At 38.6% G+C, this 22,620-nt stretch overlaps 1 protein-coding gene across 1 annotated transcript in view; it reads left to right on the top strand.

The window, feature by feature from the left end:
• Positions 1 to 22,620, top strand: part of Cad86C (Cadherin 86C) — a 127,623-nt gene that overhangs the window by 65,674 nt on the left and 39,329 nt on the right. The window contains exon 12 of the mRNA XM_071599672.1: positions 5,784 to 5,937. Within this exon, the coding sequence (XP_071455773.1) occupies positions 5,784 to 5,937 (154 nt within the window). The remainder of the gene's footprint in view (positions 1 to 5,783; positions 5,938 to 22,620) is intronic.

Here is a 22,620-nt window from a genome sequence, read left to right as displayed (position 1 = left end):
ACCCGCGACCTTTAATTTATGAATGAGTTTACCATGTGGGACCTTATCAAATGCCTTTTGAAAATCTAAGAAGATGGCATCCACTTGCCTCCCTCTCTCACCCGATAAAAGTAAATCATGTGTAAATAATCCTAATTGGGTTTCGCAGGAGCGAGTTTTCCTGAATCCGTGTTGATTGTCACTTAAAAAGTTAATATTGTCAAGGTGTCTCATTATTGAACTGACAATTATGTGCTCTAAGATTTTGCAACAGATAGAAGTGAGAGATATAGGTCTGTAATTACTGGGATCCTCCCTGTCACCACCTTTAAAAATAGGCGTTATTTGCGCGGTTTTCCAAATCTTAGGTACTTTGCACTCTGTGAGGGATTTGTTAAATATAAATTCAAGGTACGGGGCAATGTTTGGAGCTAAATGTTTTATCACCCTAGCTGGTATATTTTCGGGACCCGGGGATTTGTTGGGTTTAATCTCGTTAAGCAATTTTAGAATTCCTTGTTGGTCCACTGTTATTTTTTCCATGGGTGGAGTATGTATTGTTTCTTGGAGATATGCGGTGGCAACATCATTCGAGAAAACGCTTTGGAAGAATGAATTTAGGATGTTAGCTTTACCCTCACTGTCTGTATGAATTATATTGCTACAATCCCTTAAGCAAGCCACGGTTTGTTTACTCCCATTTACTTCCCTAACATATGACCAGAAAGCTTTGGGGTCAGTGTCCAAGTGCTCGCAAAGTACTTTGCGTTTAAAGTCCAGTAAAGCGCTACATAATTGTGTTTTGGTTTCAATTTTGGAGGATCTATATGTGTCCCATAATTGTTTATTCTCAGGGGATGATGTGTTCACGCCTGCCCTCTTTACTCTAGAGTGTAGCATTCTCTGCTTTCGAAGGGCTTTTCTAACGTCTTTATTGTACCACCTGGGGTCGCGATTTGCTTTAACGTATTTTATAGGTATGAAATCTACGATTCCTTTTTGCATGATATTGACAAATTCTGTCCAAGTTTCTTCCACGTTGACATGACTTAAGCGGGTTTTGAACTCGGGTAGTGAAGAGTTTAATTGATTGGCAAAAGATTCAAAGTCTGCTTTATGGTAATTATAAATTTTTCTTTTTGGTTTAATGATCTTTTTAATTTCTATGTCCAAGTGGACATTAATTGCTTTATGGTCACTCAAGCCCTCATCAGTTGATACACTAATAATACGTTCAGGCGTGTTTGTAAGGAATAGATCCAATATGTTCTTTCCACGGGTGGGCATGCGTACTGCTTGATGGAGGGAGTTTCTTTGAACCAATTTTATCATGGAATTGCAAGATTCGCGATCGCGGGTCCCAGATTTAACGATATTGTTGTCCCAATCTATACCAGGGAGATTAAAGTCGCCACCAATTATGTTTATGCTGTTATTATATTTACGTGTAAAATTGTAAATTTGATCGTTGAGGGTGTGAAGTGTTTTCAAATCTGAGTCTGGAGGTCTGTAGAAAGAGCATACATTTATGTTGGGTTGATTGGTCCGTATTAAGGTGCACCAAACACTTTCTATGTTATTATTCTCAAATGAAACTTGCCTGCTTTCAAAATGACTTTTAACTGCCACGAAAACACCTCCTCCGGGTCTTGTATCTCTATCGTGTCGGTAAACTTTGAAATCTATTGGGAAAATTTCTTGGTCATTTATGTCATTGCACAGCCAACTCTCTGTGCCTATTACTATATCAGCGGAATGATTTTGGATTATGTGTTCTAGATCCGCTGATTTGTTCTTGAGGCTTCTGCAATTTATAACAAGTATAGTTAAATTATTTTGATGTTGAATAACGTCCTTATTTGTGCCTGACTGTAATTTAGGACGCCTTTGTGGGGAAGTGCGTGTCACATGTCTTTCTAAATCAATGCCAGTGATGTCGGTGACTTTTATATTTTTGTTAATAATATTATACGCGCTATCCCCAGATGTTACTGACCCACTAAGTGACCTGCCCTCTATCCTAAAAAAGGCCTACAGTGGTCGAGTATCCTATCCGCTACCTTACTCGCCGCTTCCGCCGTGTAATGGACCCCAGATCGGTTAAGGGGAGTCCTGCAAGATCGGAGGGTTGGTCTCAGGTCGACGAAGGAGGCTCCTATGTCCGAGCAGAATCTCGATAGTCTCTGGTTTATGCCTTCCACTCGGCTCCAAACCAGAGACCCGCGATCCTCCCTCGGAACGATGCTGCAGACCGTTAGTCCCAGCCGAACCCCCTCGACGCCCTGGACGCGCTTCACCTCGGAGCTCAGTTCCCTAAGGGAACGGAGGACCTCCTCGGATCCACGGTCCGTGACGTCGTTGGTGCCCACATGGGCCACGACCTGCAGCCTAGAGCACTTCGTGCCTTTGACCGCCGCCTCGATTGCCTTCGTCACCTGAGGGACTCCTCCGCCTGGTATACACCAGGCGGTCACCCGTTGATCGGCGCCTACGCGGCGCGCCCTTTCCCTCAATGGAACCATTACACGACGGACATTCGAGCTACCTATTACTACAACTCCCTCCCTTCCCGTTCCCTGACGTCTTACCCTAGGCAGTGCCCTCGGAGTAGGGATAGGGGCTGCAGGTACGGTGGTGCTGTCATCCGACAGCACCTGGTACCTGTTGGAGACGGGGATGGTATCTGCCTCCGCAGAGTCCAATCCACGCCGCAGCGTTACCTTCCCCTTGCCCCGAGAGACGACCCTCCAATCGTCCGACCTACGGACGTGAGACACTCCCTCGTTGGGAGATGGGACACGGGGTAGGTCTCTAATCGCCCAGCCACGTGTTGCATTCGGACGAATCCGTGCACCCATATGGGCGTGGCGGGTTTTCGTATTCCCACCCCGAGCACCATCTCTCCCGAGGGGAGTCCTCCGGCCAGCGATCTCCGATCGAAGCTCCCGCACCATTCTCTCCAGCATGACGATACGGGCCCTTAAAGCCGCGCATTCGCCAGTGCCTTCGAGCATGGCAACAGGGGACCTGGATGAAGCCATCCTAATTTAACTACCGAGTTCCCAACAAAAGCTAACTTGTATACGCTACGCTAAAATTTCTAAGAGGGGTTAGTTAAATTTACCTCAATCAATAAGTTACGCTTTGGAAGATAGTAAAGAAAGGAAAGAAAAAAGATGGTAAAGAAAATAAAGCACTCACCGATAACCAATTAGATTCGACGGACAAAAACCACCGCAAGCCACTACGAGTACCCACTAGGAATACCACCAAACTATTAAAAACTAATAACAAGCAACACAAAAACTAAATAAACTTAACTATTTCACAAAATTAAAGCTAACACTAAACTACACTTCACTAGGGAAGAACAAACACAGAGGTACAGAAGTATCAGCAGGCACGCAGGTAGTCTCAGGTAGGGTCGAACCGGTTCTAGGGAGCGAGCTCGAGCACGTCTGTTCTCGGCAGAGGCCAGGCAGAGAATGATCTAGAGGTAATATAGCTTACCAAAGGTCACAAATGGAGGAATATAATTGCAAAGGAAGACTGAGGATTGTCTATGATAAAGAGCAGGTGGTGGAAGCAGCAAATTAAGAGATTGGCAGGGAACAGAGAGCTTGGATAACTGCTGCAAATGAATTCACGGGTTGAAAACCTGCGATGATGATGCAGACTAAATTTAGGAGTCACTCTTAATGTTAAGAGGACAAATACGATAGGTCAGCTGCCCTAAAACGGCTGTATGCCCTTCTCTTTCAGTGAATTTTCAGTGACTTTTGTTTGTATTCTATTGCTAATTTTTGCATAAGTGTACTAGAAAAAATAATGCTGTGCGATTACATGGGCTTTGTTGATAAACAATGGATACGAATGAAAAGGTAGTAAGAACTACGCCCCGAATTGAAAAACTGCATCAAAATATAGGTTTTCTTTTCTCCTCCAAGCAGAAAAAGCGATATTAACATATGTCAAAATATTTTGGCCTCACATGTTAACTCTCACGATAAATTAAAATATTCTCTAACTCTCGTAATATCAATTCTAGTTTCTTTAGTACATCTCCGACTATACTTAAAATTTCTTGTCTCTAAGTTCGAACAGATGAATGGAGGACATTAAAGAATTTCACATGACTCACTTTGTTTGTGGATACATTCATAAGTAGTTTTAGTCTTAGGGGCATATAAATTTATTTCATCGACATGAAACGCATTTTTACAATACCCAGTAAGTCAGATTAGGACGTGTGGTGGGTGGTGTTTATGAACCCACTAATTATGCACGAATTTGCACTTGTATGTAATTATGGAAATAAAATTTTACAAATACATGAACGAGCAAAGACTATACAAAATTATCTACACTTTGTGCAAAAATATATGTGTTCGAATAAAGCTCTGAATTTTATTTTTTGATGAAAAGAGTTACCTCTTTGGGGCGCTCTGTTTTTGTCATAATTTAGTATCGTTCGAGAGCTAACAATCTAATGTTGGGCTGCATTAATTATTCGGTGTCACTGGTGAACTCGGTTGTCCTGTGCCTAGCCAATGGTATTGGTCTTGCTTGCTCCTGTAGCTACTCAAGGGGTACATATCCCAGATCAAAATTCTTCTGCAGTATATCTCGCGCTTACTCTTTCCTCGTGGCAAGTTTTCAAAAACCTAGCCTATTTTATCTGAACTTTTTCCATTCCATATTTTAAAGTTTCTTCATTGATCTTATTGCATTGCATACTTACAATCCCTGTGATTAAACCTAGTTTTTTTCAAAGCTCATCGGTATATTCTTAAAATATGTAGAACCAATGATACGTTCAATTTATGTGCCATACACATACATTTTATTAAGACACGAAATTATATTGGCAAGGTTCGATCAACAATAAAAAATATTAGAGGCATTGAGACCTACAAATTAAAAGTATCTGTTCTTCCCTCATTACGATATGCAAATATAATGAAATAGAACTAAAGTGTTCGAATGTGTTCAGTTAAACAAAAGGTTGTAATGGCTTAGTAAATTATTGCTTTCATGTCGAGTGTGGAGCAGAATGTACTCCCTGATTTGACGGGTAAATTGTAAAAATATCAACTAAGATGATAAAAGAGGGTTTTTATTTCTACAAAGAATATCTTTTCATCCAATTTAATGCTATTTTCATCAGGTTTTAAAACTATTCCATGGTGATCTTGGTGAGCATGCAAATGTTGAGTCGTTAAAAAAAGTTTTCGAAAACTCTTCTCCGCATATCTTGCGTTATTCCAGCGATGACATACTTATGTGATTGCCTCCTTAAGAGCTTCCAAGGTTCTTGGTCTAACTTCGTAAAACTCAGCTTTGAGATCTATTAAACTGTTCCACCTGTTCTAGTTTTTGAAATCCTATTTTGATGTTAGGTTTAGTCTTTCTCTTTCTAGAAAACCACATAACTTTTGTTTTAACAATATTGATTCTCATCCAATACCTATCACACTAAATTTCCAATCCACTCCGTAATGCTTGCTACCCCTTGACTGAATGACAAACTAGAGCTTGGTCATGAGCAAGCCTAACTGGTTTTAAAAATACCCCGCCCACTTTCATTTCTACCTCCAGTTCTTCCCATGCCTCTTTAATCATTTACTCTGCATACAGGTTGAACAGCAACGGTGATAATGGGCAACCCTGCCTTACACCTCTTCCTAACACTGCCCATCCGGACTCGACATACTTTGAGATTTATGTACTTAAGGTGTTCTTATATTTCAGGAAGAAATAAAAGTTTTTAGCAATTTTATTAACGTTCAATGCTTTCTTTTTAGGTTCAAGCAACCGACGTGGACACAGGGGTGTCCGGCAGAGTATCGTACACTCGACTTCTAGGGCCGGCCAACGCTTCCCTCTCATTGGATGCCATGTCTGGAGTGATCACTGTTGCGATGAATCATCATACGTTCGACCGCGAAGCAGCCCCAGGTAAAGTGTAGCCGTAGCTCTAAGCAGCTAGGAGTGAGAACCTTGTAGAGAGAGTGACTGTATACGCTCGAAAAGAGAATAAGAATGTAACGGGAGACCTCTAGAAGCACTTAAAAGGTCATATTGAAGCCAAGAGTTCTTTTCTTAGCAAATGAATTTTATCAATTAATGAATGCCTGCCATCAATTATCATCAATTAATGAATGCCTGCCTAATGAGCAATTTGACCCAAGAATATTGTTCCAACGCCCGAGTCACATCCCATCGCGGGCAGTAGGGAATAAATCTGATGGCTATACCCAAGGTTTCTCATAGTATAACTCATTTACATTCATAATTCAGAATGTTCAACAGTCGTCCTTCATGGAAAATATTTTAATTGAACTCAACTAAAAGTTCTTATGGAAAGTCGGAATACTTAATGCACTAAAAATTACAAGATTATTACATGTACTTACATTATTACTTGTATTCCTATAATTGTTCCTTTCTAATGAGAAAAGGTATCACCCTGGCTACATTTATGAATAAAAAAACTCGAGTTGCCATATTTATCCGTAACCGAGACATTTATTTCGTCACGAAGACTATTGAGCATGTCTACTGGATTAAGATAGATTTACGTTAGACCCTACCTTGGATAATTGTAAGCGCCAACTAACATGGCACAAAATGACCTTAACCTCTGCACGATATGGGATATCTTATTCATTAGCTCTGTATTATTTATACCTCCATTAATTCCATCTAAAGTTCCTATCACTTTCCTCCTTCCACCTCAATCTTCCATTATTCACCCTTCTATGACTTTCTACGGTAAACTAATGACTGGTGTTAACTTCTGCATCCACAATACTACCCTCTTTGAATTTCTCTTCCTTTCACCTACCATCCTCAGAACTTCATTCTTTGTTTACTTCTTCATCCATTTCATTTTCCTGTTCTCTGCACCCATTCTCTAAGGCCTTCTTTCTAAGCTCATTATCTACATCTACATCAATACCCTGCGAGCCACCAAAAAGGTGTGTGGCAGGGGGTGCAGCACCAGGAGGAAAGGGTAAGGGATGAGGGGGTTAGGGTTTTTCAAATGGATGGGGAAAGGTGGGGGAACCTGCAAAAAAAATAAAAATACTAGTATTACAATGCGCAGTCCCTACCTTGTAGGTTAATACTTATTTTGTCGAGTCGACTCCTGGGGGATTTCGATTACAAGCATTCTGGTCTCTTATTGTTCTTGGAAAAAATGACCATTTAAACCTGTCAGTCTTGCAGTCTATCTCTCTAATCTTATATTCGTGATCCCTCCGCCCGTAATACGTTGGGGTTCGTATTTTGTTCTAGATGTCATCGGAAAAGATCCCATCTTTAAATGTTTTAATAAGTTTAATCTATATTGTAAACGCCGCTGTTTAAGGGAACCCCAGCCTAAATTTTCTATTAAAGTAGTTACGCTAATGCGTTGGTCATAACAATTTTTGACAAATCTAGCCCCCCTCCGCTGAACTCGATCCAATTCCGAAATCAAATCTATCTCTTGAGGATCCCATATACTGGCAGCTTGCTCTAGATGGGGCCTGACTAGGGCAAGAAAACATCGTTCCTTCACTTTCTCGTCACATTTACCTAGCACTCTTAATGCCAACCCCATAAGCCGTGTTGATGAACTATATAAAACCAAGCTTGTTATTAAAGTTCACGTTAGGAAATGAAAAAAATTAACTTTTTCAATAACAGGTATCATTATAACCACTATCGATTGCTCCGGCAATGTTTGACAACATAAGAGAACAAGATAAAGCAGTAAGTTCAGCCAAAATTACGTAAAACGAACAGAATTACAATTAAAATAAACAACCAAAGCAATAAAAACACTATCTAAAGAGTATTAAGAAATAAATAACGGAAATTTGAGCATGAATGAATGATTAAATTACCATTTACGTTGTACTTCGCAAGACACCATGTTGGGTAATAAATCTCGTGCCCTTTTTAATGGTTGTATTAATCCCGAGATATTTGAAATGACGTTGAATGTCATTTCTGTCAGAGGACCCTAGAAATCGACAACTTAATTCATCCATTTACCGGCTTGAAAAACTAAAAGTGCGCGCTAAGCTAATGGATCCTCAAAGGATTGGTATTTATTTAACTGCGTTTCTTCATTATTTTTCCATTATCTAAAATAATCAAAAAACATTTTAGGAGACGTTGACGCGAGCAGTTTCCGCCATTTAAAGTTCGATTTGTTTTATATTCCATGAATGAGAAATGAAGAGCCTTTCGTATTCCTGGTTGCCCCCTTTTTTTCCTTTCTTGTTCTTTCCATCAAGCAGTTTTATTTTATAACCTCTTCGAAGGCCCTCCCGCCGGAGCACCTTCCTCAGCGAGACACGAACTTTCTCATTTTTTATCCCCCGCCCTTTATTCTCTCTCTTGTTCTTTTTCATGTACTTATATGTGTATATATATATATGTGTATATATATATGTATATATATACACACGCACACACACATATATCCCAATATTCGTTGTAACCCTTAAAATGTGATTCTTCGAACATAAAATCAGCATAATGTAAATATAATAGACAAATTGAATATTATATATGTATATATTTATGTATGTATAAACACACATATATATGTATATATATATTTTATATATGTATATATATATATATATATATATATATGCATATACATATGTGTATGTGAATATGTAACGGATTCAAGACTGTTGTCGAGGGTAGAATGTTGGATACAATACATATATGCGGGGAAAATATGAAATGCTGCAGGTAATGAAGCGAAGAAGGAAGTGAATATGTGTATGTACGAGGGTCATCCGGAAAGTAGTACCCGTTCGTGCCGCATGAAGTGCTGACGACGCGAGTAGCCGCTGGACGAGGTCAGATAGCTTCAGTGGCTTGTCTGCCTTCTCTGAGCCAAGTTGCGTGACGCTAGCATTGCCTGTGTTGTTTCTGTGATTGTTTACAATGTTTAAAAAAATTGAGAACGCCGCCAGTTGTGAAGTGAGGGCAGTGATTAAATTCCTCAATGCAAGAAACGTTCGCCCATGTGATATTCATCGCCAATTAAAGGAGGTGTATGGAGACAATGTAATGGACGAGTCGTCTGTTCGGCGGTGGTGTCGCAACTTCAACATGGGGAGGGGGAACACACACGACGATGAGCGTTCGGAGAGACCGTCTGTCATTACAGACCAACTGGTGAGCTCAGTTGACGAATTCGTGAGGAACGATCGGCGCGTCACAATTGATGACATCTGTGAGCATTTTCCCAATGTTTCTCGAACAATTGTTCATGAAATTGTTAAACACCATCTGCATTATGCAAAAATTTGTGCAAGATGGGTCCCTCGCGTATCTCAATGAGCTGGCGGCGAAGGACTATGCAGCAGGAATACAGAAACTTGTCACACGTTATGACAAATGCCTTAATTTGCTTGGAGATTATGTTGAGAAGTAGTTTAAAGTATCCTCTTTCAAATAAAATTTTTTATGTTTGTTAATATTTACTTTTGTGTCTTTATTTCACGAACGGGTACTACTTTCCGGATGACCCTCGTATGAGGGCTGTTCAGAAAGAAAACTCCGTTACGCTATGAAAACACACTGGAATAGATAAAGATATTTTATTATTTTAATCTCGAAACTACATATATCTGCTATTGCGTACATATTCACCAAACAAATTTAAATATTTGTCATATCTATGAATCCAGAGATCTCAGCCAAACAATGATGCCATCTTCAGCTTCTTCGTCGAGACAAGTACAAAACATGTAGAATTCTTACTTTTCAGTCGTGTTTCCATGCAAATAGCCGTAGATATCTGTGGAAAGCTTTTTGAAGATTTGAAATGTGGCAAAAACGAAATGAGGTTCTTCACGAACTTTTCGTATGAATTTTGGTGGAGTTCATGATTCACCATAGATGGGAGGCCACTTAAGTCATCATTATGAGCATTTATGTTCGATACACTGAACGAAGTTTACATTTCACGAGATTTTCAATTGTATTCTACATTTTGACTCGCTATTGTAAGCAATGGACGGCGTGATCTTTTGACCACTGCAGATCGATTACTGACTTTAAATGTATATATCCCCTCCCCGGACTACAACCTTGACGTGGTGGAAGGGCTTATGCGTTCCGATGACCTCTAGAGCTGTGCTGGCGGGAGTAATAATAATTGCTCCTGGTAGGGTCACCCATGCCAGATAGGTCGAAGGTTAGGAGCCAGACGAAAGGTAGACCACGCAACGTCTGTTCCTCAGTGAGGTGGCTACAATGGCGCTGACCCCCGTGGGGCGGCCAGTAAGTGATGGTGTCACGTAAGAAACACTATTGAGGAAGGAAACGGGAAACCACCTCAATTATCATTCCCAAGAAAAATATCATGGACAATACAGAGATTTTGAGTCCTGGAACTTACGGGGCTCGGCCCAATCGGCTGTGTTCCGTGCCCGGCAGCGCGGGAGGCAAGGCTCCCGCGGTCGTCATCCTACGAAAGACTTGCAAGGGAAAACCAGCAGCAGCAGGACAGAAGACCCAGGAGAAGAAAACCAAATGACTTAGAATAGGAACGTGGGATGTTAGGGCAATGATAAGGGCAGGGAAATTGGAGAATATTAAGCGAGAGATGGAAAAGGGAAATATAGATATTTTAGGTTTATGCGAGGTGAGAAGGAAGGGTAGCGGGGATTACTGGAGTGATAATTACAGCATAATATACAGCGGCGGGGACGAGAGCCAACGAGGGGTTGCCATAGTATTAAATGAAGAGGTAGGAAGAAGCGTAGTCAACATAGAGTAGGTAACGGATAGAATACTACTAGTGGAGATAAAAGCAGAACCGACGAACTTGGTTATTATTCAGGTATACATGCCACCGAGCAACCATGAGGAAAAAGAAGTCGATAGGATATACGATCAGTTAGAGGACATAATCGCGTGTGTTCCCGCAGGGTAAACATTTGATTGTGATGGGGGATTGGAATGCGACGGTAGGCGAAGGAAGAGATGGTGATGAGGTCGGGGACTACGGTTTAGGCACGAGGAATGACCGCGGAGAGAAAGCAGTTGAGTTCTGCAGGAGACAGGGGTTAGTCATCACCAACACTTGGTTTACACACCACAAAAGACGCAGGTATACATGGAAAATGCCAGGTGACTCAGAAAGGTATCAGCTAGATTATATTCTGGTTAGACACAGGTTTAGGAACAGTGTGAAAAATTCCCACAGCTTCCCGGAAGCGGATGCGGACTCAGACCACAATTTAGTTGTTAAAGGAAGGAATACAAACAGGCGGTAGAGGAAATCATGGAGGATAGTAAAGAGCTAAGTACTATTGAAGAAAAATGGGAAAGTTTCAAGAAAGGGTTGTCTAGAGCCGCAAAAGACACTATTGGAACCGTTAACGCTAAAAGGACTAGGAAACCATGGATCACGGATGAGATGATTACAAAGATGGATGGGCGTCAAAAGTGGAAGAATATAATTATATAATTAGGCAAAATGAAGTACATTGAGCAATAAATTGAGGCGGGCACAAATTAAGCAAAAGAAGCATGGTGGAAGACGCAGTGCGAGGATATGAAAAGTCTGCAGAGGAAGGGGGAAATTGGTGCGCTGTACAGCAAAGTTAAATCTTCATCGGGAAGTAAGAAAGGGAGATCAACGATGGCAGTTAGAGAGGGGTAAGGCGGGCGGGGTAAGGTTATAGAGGGTTAAGGCGGGTAAGGTAATAGTTAACGCAGGAAAGATCCAAGAGAGATGGAAGGAATATATAGAGAAACTGTATAGTAAAGAGCTTAGAACAACAAAGTTAGACATTGAAAAGGAACATGACGTAGAGGAAGATAGCTTAGGTCCAGGCATACTAGACAATGAGATAGAAAGGACATTAAGGGAGATGAAACTAAATAAGGCCGTGGGGGTGGATAACATTCCCGCGGAGCTTTTAAAATGCTTAGGAAAATGTGGGAGGAAGAAGCTATATGGGCTGATCCGTAGTACTTATTTATGAGGCGGTAATCTGGCCGGAAGACTTTGTGAGATCAATTTTAGTTCCTATTCCGAAAAAGTTAAAGGCCACGTCATGTGAGGACTACAGGACAAGTAGTTTGATATTCAACGCAGCTAAAGTTGTTCTTAGGATCATAAACAAAAGGATAGAGAGTAGGGCAAATGATAACCTAGGGGATGATCAGTTTGGGTTTAGGAAGGGGAGAGGTACGCGTGATGCCATTGCAGTAATGAGATTATTAATCGAGACGAACATAGAACACAACCAGGAGGTATTTACCTGTTTCGTAGATTTCGAAAAAGCGTTTGATAGAGTGAACTGGGAAAAACTAATGAGCATATTGCAGAAAATTGGAATAGATTGGAGGGAAAGGAGGCTAATCCGCTACCTGTACATGTCTCAGAGTACTCAGGTGCGGGTGAGGAACGGGGAGTCCGGATGGGCAGTGTCAGGAAGAGGTGTAAGGCAGGGTTACTAAATCAGCGTTACTGTTCCACCTGTATGTAGAGAAAATGATTAAAGAGACATGGGAAGCCCTGGAGGTAGGAATGAAAGTGTGCGGGGAATTCGTAAAATCAATTAGGTTTGCTGATGATCAAGCTTTAGTTTGTCAGTCAGCCAAGGGGCTGCAAGCATGGCTGAGTGAATTGGAAATTCAGTGCGACAGGTATGGGATGAGAATCAATATTAATAAAACAAAGGTTATGCGATTTTCTAGAAAGAAAAAGGCCAAGCTTAACATTAAAATAGGAGGGCAAAAACTAGAGCAGGTAGAACAGTTTACGTATCTCGGTAGTGTTTTGGACCAACACGGTCAAAGTAGTAGGGACGTAAGGAGAAGAATTTTGCTAGGCAATGAGGCTTTCACAAGGAGAAGGGAGTTGATGACAGGGACGTTGAATAAGGATGTTAAGAAAAGACTCGTAAAAACTTTGATATGGAGCGTAGCTATGCACGGTGCGGAAACGTGGTCATTGAAGCTGGAGGATAGACGCAGATTGGAGACTTTCAGGGTATGGGGGCCAGTTCCTTTCCCTGTGCCGGTTATATGACGGTTATAAAATGGTTTCCCAGTAAGATCAGGTACCCGAAAAATCAGAAAGTTTGAGTGGAGCTGCAGGTGCCCATAGTGCCTTGCCCGGTAATCGAACCTGGGGCCCTTCGGTCAGTAATCCAACTCTCTACCTGCTGGATTACCACGTCCCACATATATGTGTATTTATGTATATATATATATATATATATATATATATATATATATATATATATATATGTGTTTGTGTGTGTGTGTGTGTGTGTTGTGTGTGTATATGTATGTACACACACATACATACTTGTGTACACATGTGTGAATGTACTCATACACACATACATATACAACGTCCGTACAACGAGTATCGTGACTTGTTCGCTGTAGCCTCAACGGAGCGAAAGATTGGGGTTCGACCGGTCGGCTCGACAGAGAGGTCCCCCACCACTCAGGTGCACTTTAGATCAGTCGCCTTTGGGCATGCCTTGACCCAGGAGGTGGATTTTTATGACGTGTGATTGTTTGTGGTGTCATCGCGCCAGCATGGAGGGCACCGTTGAGCAACGCTGCGCTGTGAAGTTTTGCTTTAAAACCGGGAAATCTGGATCGGAGACCCTTGAACTCATTAAAGAGGCTTATGAGGATGATATCGTAAGCCGTAAAAGAGTTTTTTAGTGGCACGAAACAACCCATTCGACGCCCGACGACCGCTCGAAGCGGTGCTCAGTGGGCCAAAGTGTAAAACGTTCTGCACTCTGACAAGCGCTAAACCATCACCCTTATCAATGAGAAGACTGGCGTTTCAGTCGGAATGGTCAACATCATTGTAACAGAGGATCTTCTGATGAAGAAAGTGTGCCCAAAGCTGGTGCCGAAAATCTTGAGCGAGGAACCAAAACTGTCGCGGGTAGAAATTTCGGAAGAAATTTTGGACTGCGTCCAGGAAGATGAAGGTTCTCTCGATAACGTTATTCCCTCGAAGGATAGCTCAAAAGGAACTCAAAGGATACGGGTTCGACTCCATCAAGGCTGTTCAATCGGCGACGACAAAGGATCTCAAGGGTATTCAGGAAACCGACTTCCAGCAGGCTTTTGAAGAGTGGCTGACGCGCCGAACTTAGCATGTATCGATGCAGGAGGAATGTATTTTGAAGAGTATCAAGTAATTGTAATGACAACTCCAATAAATTTTGATTTTTGGAGACCCGGTACTTATTGTATGGAACCTGTATATATATATATATATATATATATATATATATATATATATATATATATATATATATATATATATATATACAGGTTCCATACAGACACACATATATATATACAGGTTCCAAAAACCTACCTTAACCGGTAGATTACCTTAAAAAAAAAATATATATATATATATATGTATGTATATATACATACATATATACACATATATATATAATTTTATATATATATGTATATGTAATTATATATATATATGTATATATATGTACGTATATATACATATATATATATATATATATATATATATATATATATATATATATATATATATATATATATATAAATAATTATATATATGCATATATATATGTATGTATATATATATATATATATATATATATATATATATATATATATATATATATATATATATATTTTTTTAAGGTAATCTACCGGTTAAGGTAGGTTTTTGGATGGACACAACTAGCAAACAAATATTTTATTACTCCCAACAAAACACAAAATCCATCATCCTACTCTATATCAGGTCCCTCTTCATCTCTGAGTACTTTCTTCCTCCCTTCATCCCGTCCAACATCCCTATCCTGTTCCTTCCCTTTCCTCTTTTGCCCAATATTCTACCCTCTATCACAGTCTTCAACATCCCACTGCCGGTAAATAAGCCCCTTCATCCATTTTTCCTGCCTCCACAGGATTTCTCCCAACAAACCCCTCTCTTCGCCCACCATACCAAGTACTTCCTCATTTGTTTTCTTCTCTGTCCATTTCACCTTCTCCATTCTTCGTCACACCCACATTTCAAAAGCCTCCAGTCTACGTCTATCCTCCTGCTTCAACGACCACATTTCCGCGCCGTACGTAGCTACGCTCCATATCAAAGTTTTTACGAGTCTTTTCTTAACATCCTCACTCAACGTCCCCGTCATTAACTCCCTCCTCCTTATGAAAGCCTCTTTGCCTAGCGCAAGTCTTCTCCTTGCGTCCCTACTACTTTGACCGTGTTGGTCCAAAACACTACCGAGATACGTAAACTGTTCTACCTGCTCTAGTTTTTGCCCTCCTATTTTAATGTTAAGCTTGGCCTTTTTCTTTCTAGAAAATCGCATAACCTTTGTTTTATTAATATTGATTCTCATCCCATACCTGTCGCACTGAATTTCCAATTCACTATATATATATATATATATATATATATATATATATATATATATATATATATATATATATATGTATATGTATATATATATATATATATATATATATATATATATATATATAATCTATTAGAGTTTCTGCATTATATCCATCAATACTCATGGTGACCAAAAGCTAACTATGTAGATGTATATATGTACATTGATACATATTAATAATAAGCTTGCACTAAATTTGAAAAAACCTTTCCATGGTGAATAATATTTTTTTATGAGAAGGAACAATAACTTCCTGAACTCCCCTTCCCTTTTAATGGACAGAAATTATTTTCGCCATTATCTTATTTCACAACGAACCGTTTTTTCGGGCCCCATCGATCGCATATTTTAAAAGCGGAGGAATTATGAGTTGAAATCCGGCGGGAAGCATTCCAGGGGAAGGAAGCTACTCTCCAAGGGAGTCAAGAGCAATTTTCGAGGATTTAATGCCACATAGCATTTGCCATTTTCATATACCCTATCCCCATGTCATTTGCAATTGAAATTAGGGACATAACAGCGCTTCTAGGGCTGTTGAATTGTTGTGCTAAATGATGCTTCTTCAAAAATAACACGTACCGCACGCACAGCTGAGGGAAAATCACTAGTTCAGACATTACAGATCAACTATCATTATTGTTGATATATATATATATAATTATATGTATGTATGTATATATATGTATATATATATACATATATATATATATATATATATATACACACACATACTTACATATAATTATATATATATATATATATATATATATATATATATATGTATGTATGTATGTATATATATAATATACGTACTATATGTATACATTCGTTTATATTCCTCTACCGGAAGATACAACATTTTAATGAGCTACAGGTATCTACTATTTTCTGAAGGTAACCATGGATTACGTCCTTTTTTCGTGGCGAATAACACTGCTCTTTAAAAGGAATGTTATCGGTTAATGATAAAATCCATAAAAAGATAATTTTAAATAAACATCAATGGCGAGGTAGTACACTTCAGCAGATAGATTCGTTCGCCCCTTAATGGAGTTTTGAAAGAGGTTAGATAGAGTTTAACGGACATTAATAGGATATGCGTAATGTAAAGACGTGTTTAAAAAGCTTCGTTACGTGATGAAGGGCAACCCGAGTAACGTTGGTTATAAAATTGGTTCTTGCGGCAAAAGGAAACGCTAGGATTGAAGGATCTTGAGATTTTGGTGTTGCGCAGAATGTAAAGAATAAAATGAACAAGAAGGGGAGCAACCGATGAAGTCCTGGAAATGGTAGGAGAAGGGAAATTTGATGAAGGCAGGAAATGTTGATGCATGAGAAACTGGCAGGTAATGTGATGCTGGAGATGGTATAAGATGGGAAGGGAAAGGGCTTTGAGAGTGACGTGGATGGAGGAAAATGATAGGCATTTTATATGAAATTAAATGATATTGAAAGTTGTCAGGTCAGGGATTTATTACAATATATTGTAGTGTGTATTGCCAAGCCTGCCCATCAAAACCTATCTTTACGGTACAGAACATTCCTTGTTGCTTCATCAATTATGTTTTTTTCCATAAAAATATCCTTTGCAATCAACAGATTCCATTTCATTAAATGAAGAACACAAATGTATCTTTCCACTGTCCTTTATTTACGTACAACTAGTTTCAACGCCTAAGCGTCATCATCATGTCAGATGATGATTGATGACCAGACCAGATTCATGATCAGACCTGACGATGAGGTTTAAGCGTTGAAACTAATTGTACTTAAATAAAGAACAGTGGAAAGATACATTGTGTTCTTCATTTAATGAACATCAACTTCCACAAAGATGAGCCGGGAGAAATTGAAGCTTCCATTTCATAACCGAAAACACTTTAGAATATAAATAACAAAATGTCGAGTGAAACAACAATGATCTGAAGAACAGATATTCCTTCTATGTATTAATGAGTACATGGATGGGGTGTTAATGTTTCCACAAAGTTGAGAAGTATTTTCATTCTGTGATTGCGTCATTTTTCAATTTTTTATCGAACTAAACATACTCAACGGAAAGAGTTAAATTAAAATTTTTGAGGATACAAGCTTATTTTATTGCATGAAATTAAAATATGTGTGTACAAGCATTTTTAATGATTTTAATTACGATTACATTGTGACAAATGTCAAGGTATGCTAATATTCCAATTTCATGAAAACGCTTGAGTTAATTTATTTGCATAATTATCTTTTTATCATTAAACTTAAAGCACTAGAACCTTGAATAAACTCGTTCTATTACTAGAAGTTACAAAGCAAATCTAGTTCCCAAAAGGTACGCAAAATATAAGGTCAGTGAATGCATAACGTTTTCTTTACGATATCTGCGTCATATACAAGAATTTTTATTTATTAAAACTGTTTAAACGCTTTTTTATGTGATAATGTATAAATGCAGTTTGAAAATTCCAGTTAATACAATTTATCTTATAGTGCACATTACATTTAAATGCGAATACTCGTCCCTCTCAACCCGAAGTCATGGCTGCATTAATGCGATCTTAATAAAATTTTCGTCACAAAATCATCTAAATTGATCTACGATGTTATTCTTTACAAAAAATCGCATATTTTACCTGGCGACTCTGGTTGTTTATTTTTTGATCATTTTTCAATGGGGATCTTATTTATTCCGCGTACTTACTTAACTGTTGAAATATTTTAGTGATTAAGGTCAGGGATTTTGCAAGATATCTCCAAATGAAATAGCGTTGCCCTATTTAAACGAACAATGCCAAGGTATAACATGCACGTTTATGCCGTAGCGACAGTTAAAAACTCTTGCAAAAAAAAGTTAAAACATGTTTTAGGGGACATTTGGAAAATGACCTTATATTACACTGCATTTAATGTTTCTATTGATTCTGTATGAGAGATATCTCATGTTTTAATGCGTAGTTTGCTATTCAGTAAGCCTTTTGGTAGTTTTTAGAATAAAAAAACGACAGACTAGTTCTTAGTTTTTAGTTTGATTTTAGAGAAACTGATTCTTTTTTAGTACTCCGTCGGCTGCAGTGATTTTTTCACGTCGAGAAAAGAGGCAAACAAAATATTTTTCAGGGGTATGACCAACCATTGTGATTAGAAAGAGACGTTAGCATTGTTCTGCAATGTTCATTTCTCTTCCAGGAAAAATTCATGGGCCCGGGTCATGTGTACTTAAGCAATCTGATATACGTACAGGTTGTACGCCTATACGATATGTACGGCATGTACGATAAGTCGCCTATTCCACCACTCTTTTCTTATTTCCTGTAATACGATGTCAATTCAAAACTTCCGCAAACTTTTTCATTGCAAAAAAATTACTTTGCTAAAAAATTATCGATCGGGGTTTTTTTCAAAGTAGCTTCCATCCCCAACGCATACATTTATCACAATGGTGTTTCCTCTAGTTGATACAGTCCCGGAACGCTTTTTCCGGAATGCTCATAAGCTCCTTAAATATGTCTCTATCTCTGAAATGGTGGTTAATCTTTTACTCTGAGCAGGGTAGTTTGGGTAACAGGAAAAAGTCACATGGGGCCTGATCTGGCGAGCAAAGTGGGTGGGGAAGCACGGCGTTCTGGTTTTTAACTAAAAACTCACGAGTTTTGATAGGCGAATGAACCAGGCGTGGTCATGGTGAAAAAACACTCGTAATTCCAGAATTCGGGCCGTTTTCACCTGATTCTCTTACTTAGGCGTTTCATAACCCCCAGGTTGTACTCAGTGTTTCCTGTCTGACCTTAAGGTAGGTGTTTCACGATGCAAAACCCAATGTGCATCAAAAACAATCAAAATAACATTGACTTTCAAGCAAAATTGTAGAGCTTTTTTGGGGTGGGGGGATGTTTCACCAATTCATTGTGAAGATTGCACTTTTGCTTCGATTTCATATCCATAAACCCATGACTCATAACCTGTTATGTTCCTGAACAAGAAGGTTCCATCTTCTTCATCTCGATCTAACAGTTCTTCACAGATTTGAACCCGATGTTGTTTCTGGTCTGCTGTCATCAGGCGAGGCACGAAAATGGCGGCGATTCGATGCATCCTCAATTTTACAGTCAGGATTTTATAGCACGTACCAATCGAGATGCCACACTCTCCTGCAAGTTTCCTGACAGTCAAATCTTTCTATGTGGAACGATATCATTCACTTTCTAGATGCGGGGGTCATTAGTCAACGTTTATGTTATTCCGGAACGCTCGTCGTCTTTCACTTTTTGCTACCCCTTTTTGAACCAAGTAAACCACTCATAACATGCTGTACGTTTCATAGCAGCCTCACCATGAGCCTTGGTAACCAAATCAAAATTTTTCGTGAAGGATTTGCTGAGTTTCATGTAGAATTTTGCAGAAAAACGCTGCTCCTTCTAAGAGCTCATTTCCACGGATCCCATTTCTCTCCCGCACTACACAAATACCCCTTCACATTAACGGCCGTAACTAATCAACAAAACAACATGTCTACTAAGTGATCAGAGGTGGTCATTTTTAAAGTTTTTGCAAACACAAATTTTTCAGGGATATTAAAAAATAGCCAATTGGAGGCACGCCATTGAAAAAGTTCGGGAGCTTTTTAAACAAATCTCGTATATAAAATATTTTACCCGACTTACTCTCTCAAATTTCTTCTCAGTATCTACAAAACAGGCAAATACATACTGAAATTACTCTGCATTTCTCTCTATTCATGATTTCATGGCTCTAATGGTACCACGCGTGCCTTTTCAATCACGGAAGCCAAACTGATTCACAAAATAATCGTTTTCCGTCCTCTTTTCCCACTTATTAATGGTCTTCAGTACCTCAAAATATTTGTAAAACAAAAGTTATGCAAATAATTTGTTAGTATGAATGAACATTTCTAACTCATATGATGTTGTTTGCCGAAATTAGTATGGTAACCAAAATTCAGGTGTACCTACAGACAACTTTCTCGCCATTCCATTAAGGGGTCGGTAATGTGAAGGAAAGCCAGACTTTATGTAAGAAAACAATAAATCCCCATCTTGCTGATTCTTTTAGTGCTGTCTCATCGGTAAATACTTTCGTTGCTCCTATGAAATTCATACCTATGTATCATACCTCGCAGTGACTGACGAACACCATTGTAGACTAAAAGGTTTGCAACGTTTCTTGATATTAAAATGTTTAATTACTACAACGTCTTGATCGTCAAGGTGTCTTTCAAATTTTAAATCTTCATGCATCCATTTTTTATTGGCTTGTAACATTTGAAGTTATCAATATTCAAACTTTCCCCAGATTTTAATTCTTACTTTAATCGTCCTTCTCCAACAGCAAAGCTCATCCCTGAGTTCTCTTATTTAATTGTTTTGCTACCCATTCTTTTATCATTACTTAACTTCTCGTGCATGCTGTTTGTGGCTTATTCCATAATCAGTATCAATTCTCGAGGGAGCAAACTTTTATGTGTAAAAGGCATTGTATTATCACCGTATAAGCATGCTGTTTACCTTCAAGTCTCATAGACTGCTTTCATTTCCGGTCTAAACTTTTCCTCGTGTATAGCGACTTCCGCAGACAATCTAAAAGGTAGAGTTGAAAAAGTAACCTTACCTTGCGAACATCTTTTTCCATGTTTCTATGTTTTAAAAATCTATATCAGTTTTTTCACATATTTGTGTGTTTTTTATACCTATATTATAGTCACCATTGGCCATTGTGAGAAAATTATCTAATATTGGTGGCAGTAATTAATTAGACGGGTCATCTAATTCGCTATAATTACATTTTATTGGTTTCTAATCCAGAATACATTTACAAATTCTAAATAAAGTATTTTTTAGAAATAATAAGGTAAGAAATTTAGTTTTTTGCCAAAATTAAGCTGCACACAATATATTTATGCATTTTTTTGGCATTTTAAGAATGAAAATAATTTTTATGCTTTTTAATGAACAGAATTAAATGCAACTGAATAACACACCAACGACAGTATTCAATAAAACATCTCTAAGGTAATTTTGAAGACAGCATGATTTCATCATTATTCATTTGCTGAGTCAAGAAGGCTATTTTATAGAGCAGTCACGTTAAGAATAAAAAGTGGTAACCATGGCATAATGTGAAACATCCTCCCCGCTTTGCCTCTTAAAATTTTACAATTCGGAAATATTTTTAATACTTTTGAATTAGCGTAGTGCGAAAATTGTTCGAAGTGTCCTTGCGGGATATTAGCTTGGATTAATTTATGCTCACGGTGTTAATTAAGTGAAATCCTCACTACTGTTGCACAAGTGGTGGTAAACGTTCCAGTCGTAAATTCAAAGTTTTAATACTGAGTTATATGGGCTTGTGTTATGCAGGATTCGTAAAAAGGCACCACTTGTAAAGTTAATGCACATGAGAGGGGTGTATTTTGTAACGGCTTCACAACGCCGGGTGTATAAAGACCAAGGGAGTGTTGAAATTTAGTATGTTGCTAAATAATTCAAGGCAGACGTAAGGACGTGCTTTTATTTGCTCGCATATTTTATTCCGAGCATTTGTTCCTTAAATGAGCCTTTGTTTTATGAGCCTACGTTTTAAGGGTCCGGAAGTTATACTCGCACTATTACAGCCTGAATATGTGAGTTAGATAGGAAAATAAGATTCTCTTTCATATTCGATTCATCACAGGCGTCATACATTGCTGACGAACAGAGGCAACTCTGTAAATAAAAACGGTTGTTCAACTTTGCAAACGGTTTCGGATTTTCAGAATCTTTTCCTGGCGCAATCAGGGAAAACTATGTGAAGTACGAAGTAATTTTTTATACGATACAATATAGTAACTCTTCTGGGTACTAGGATGTTATATACATTTATATGACTCAATTAAATTAAGGGTTAAATATTTTTTCACAGTTGGCAGCCTAGTTGGACAATATTTAAATCAAAACTCAAACTCTTAATTTATCGAGCAAAAGAATTTCAAGAACTCGATGTTCCATTATTCCATTTCTTTTATGTTTTTTTTCAACCGTCGGAGATTTGTATTGAGTTATTGAGATTTAGCTTATTTCGATGAAATTATATTTTTCGCAAGGATATCTGCCATAAATAAAATGATTATTATAACAATCACGCTGATATAAGATGAAAATAGACATAAGTATTATTTTTTCCAATA

Source organism: Hetaerina americana, unplaced genomic scaffold, assembly GCF_022747635.1.
Source record: "Hetaerina americana unplaced genomic scaffold, ioHetAmer1.1.p SCAF_11, whole genome shotgun sequence".
NCBI lineage: Eukaryota > Metazoa > Arthropoda > Insecta > Odonata > Calopterygidae > Hetaerina > Hetaerina americana.
The sequence above is the reverse complement of the archived record's forward strand: the minus strand, read 5'-3'. Positions and strand labels throughout refer to the sequence as shown.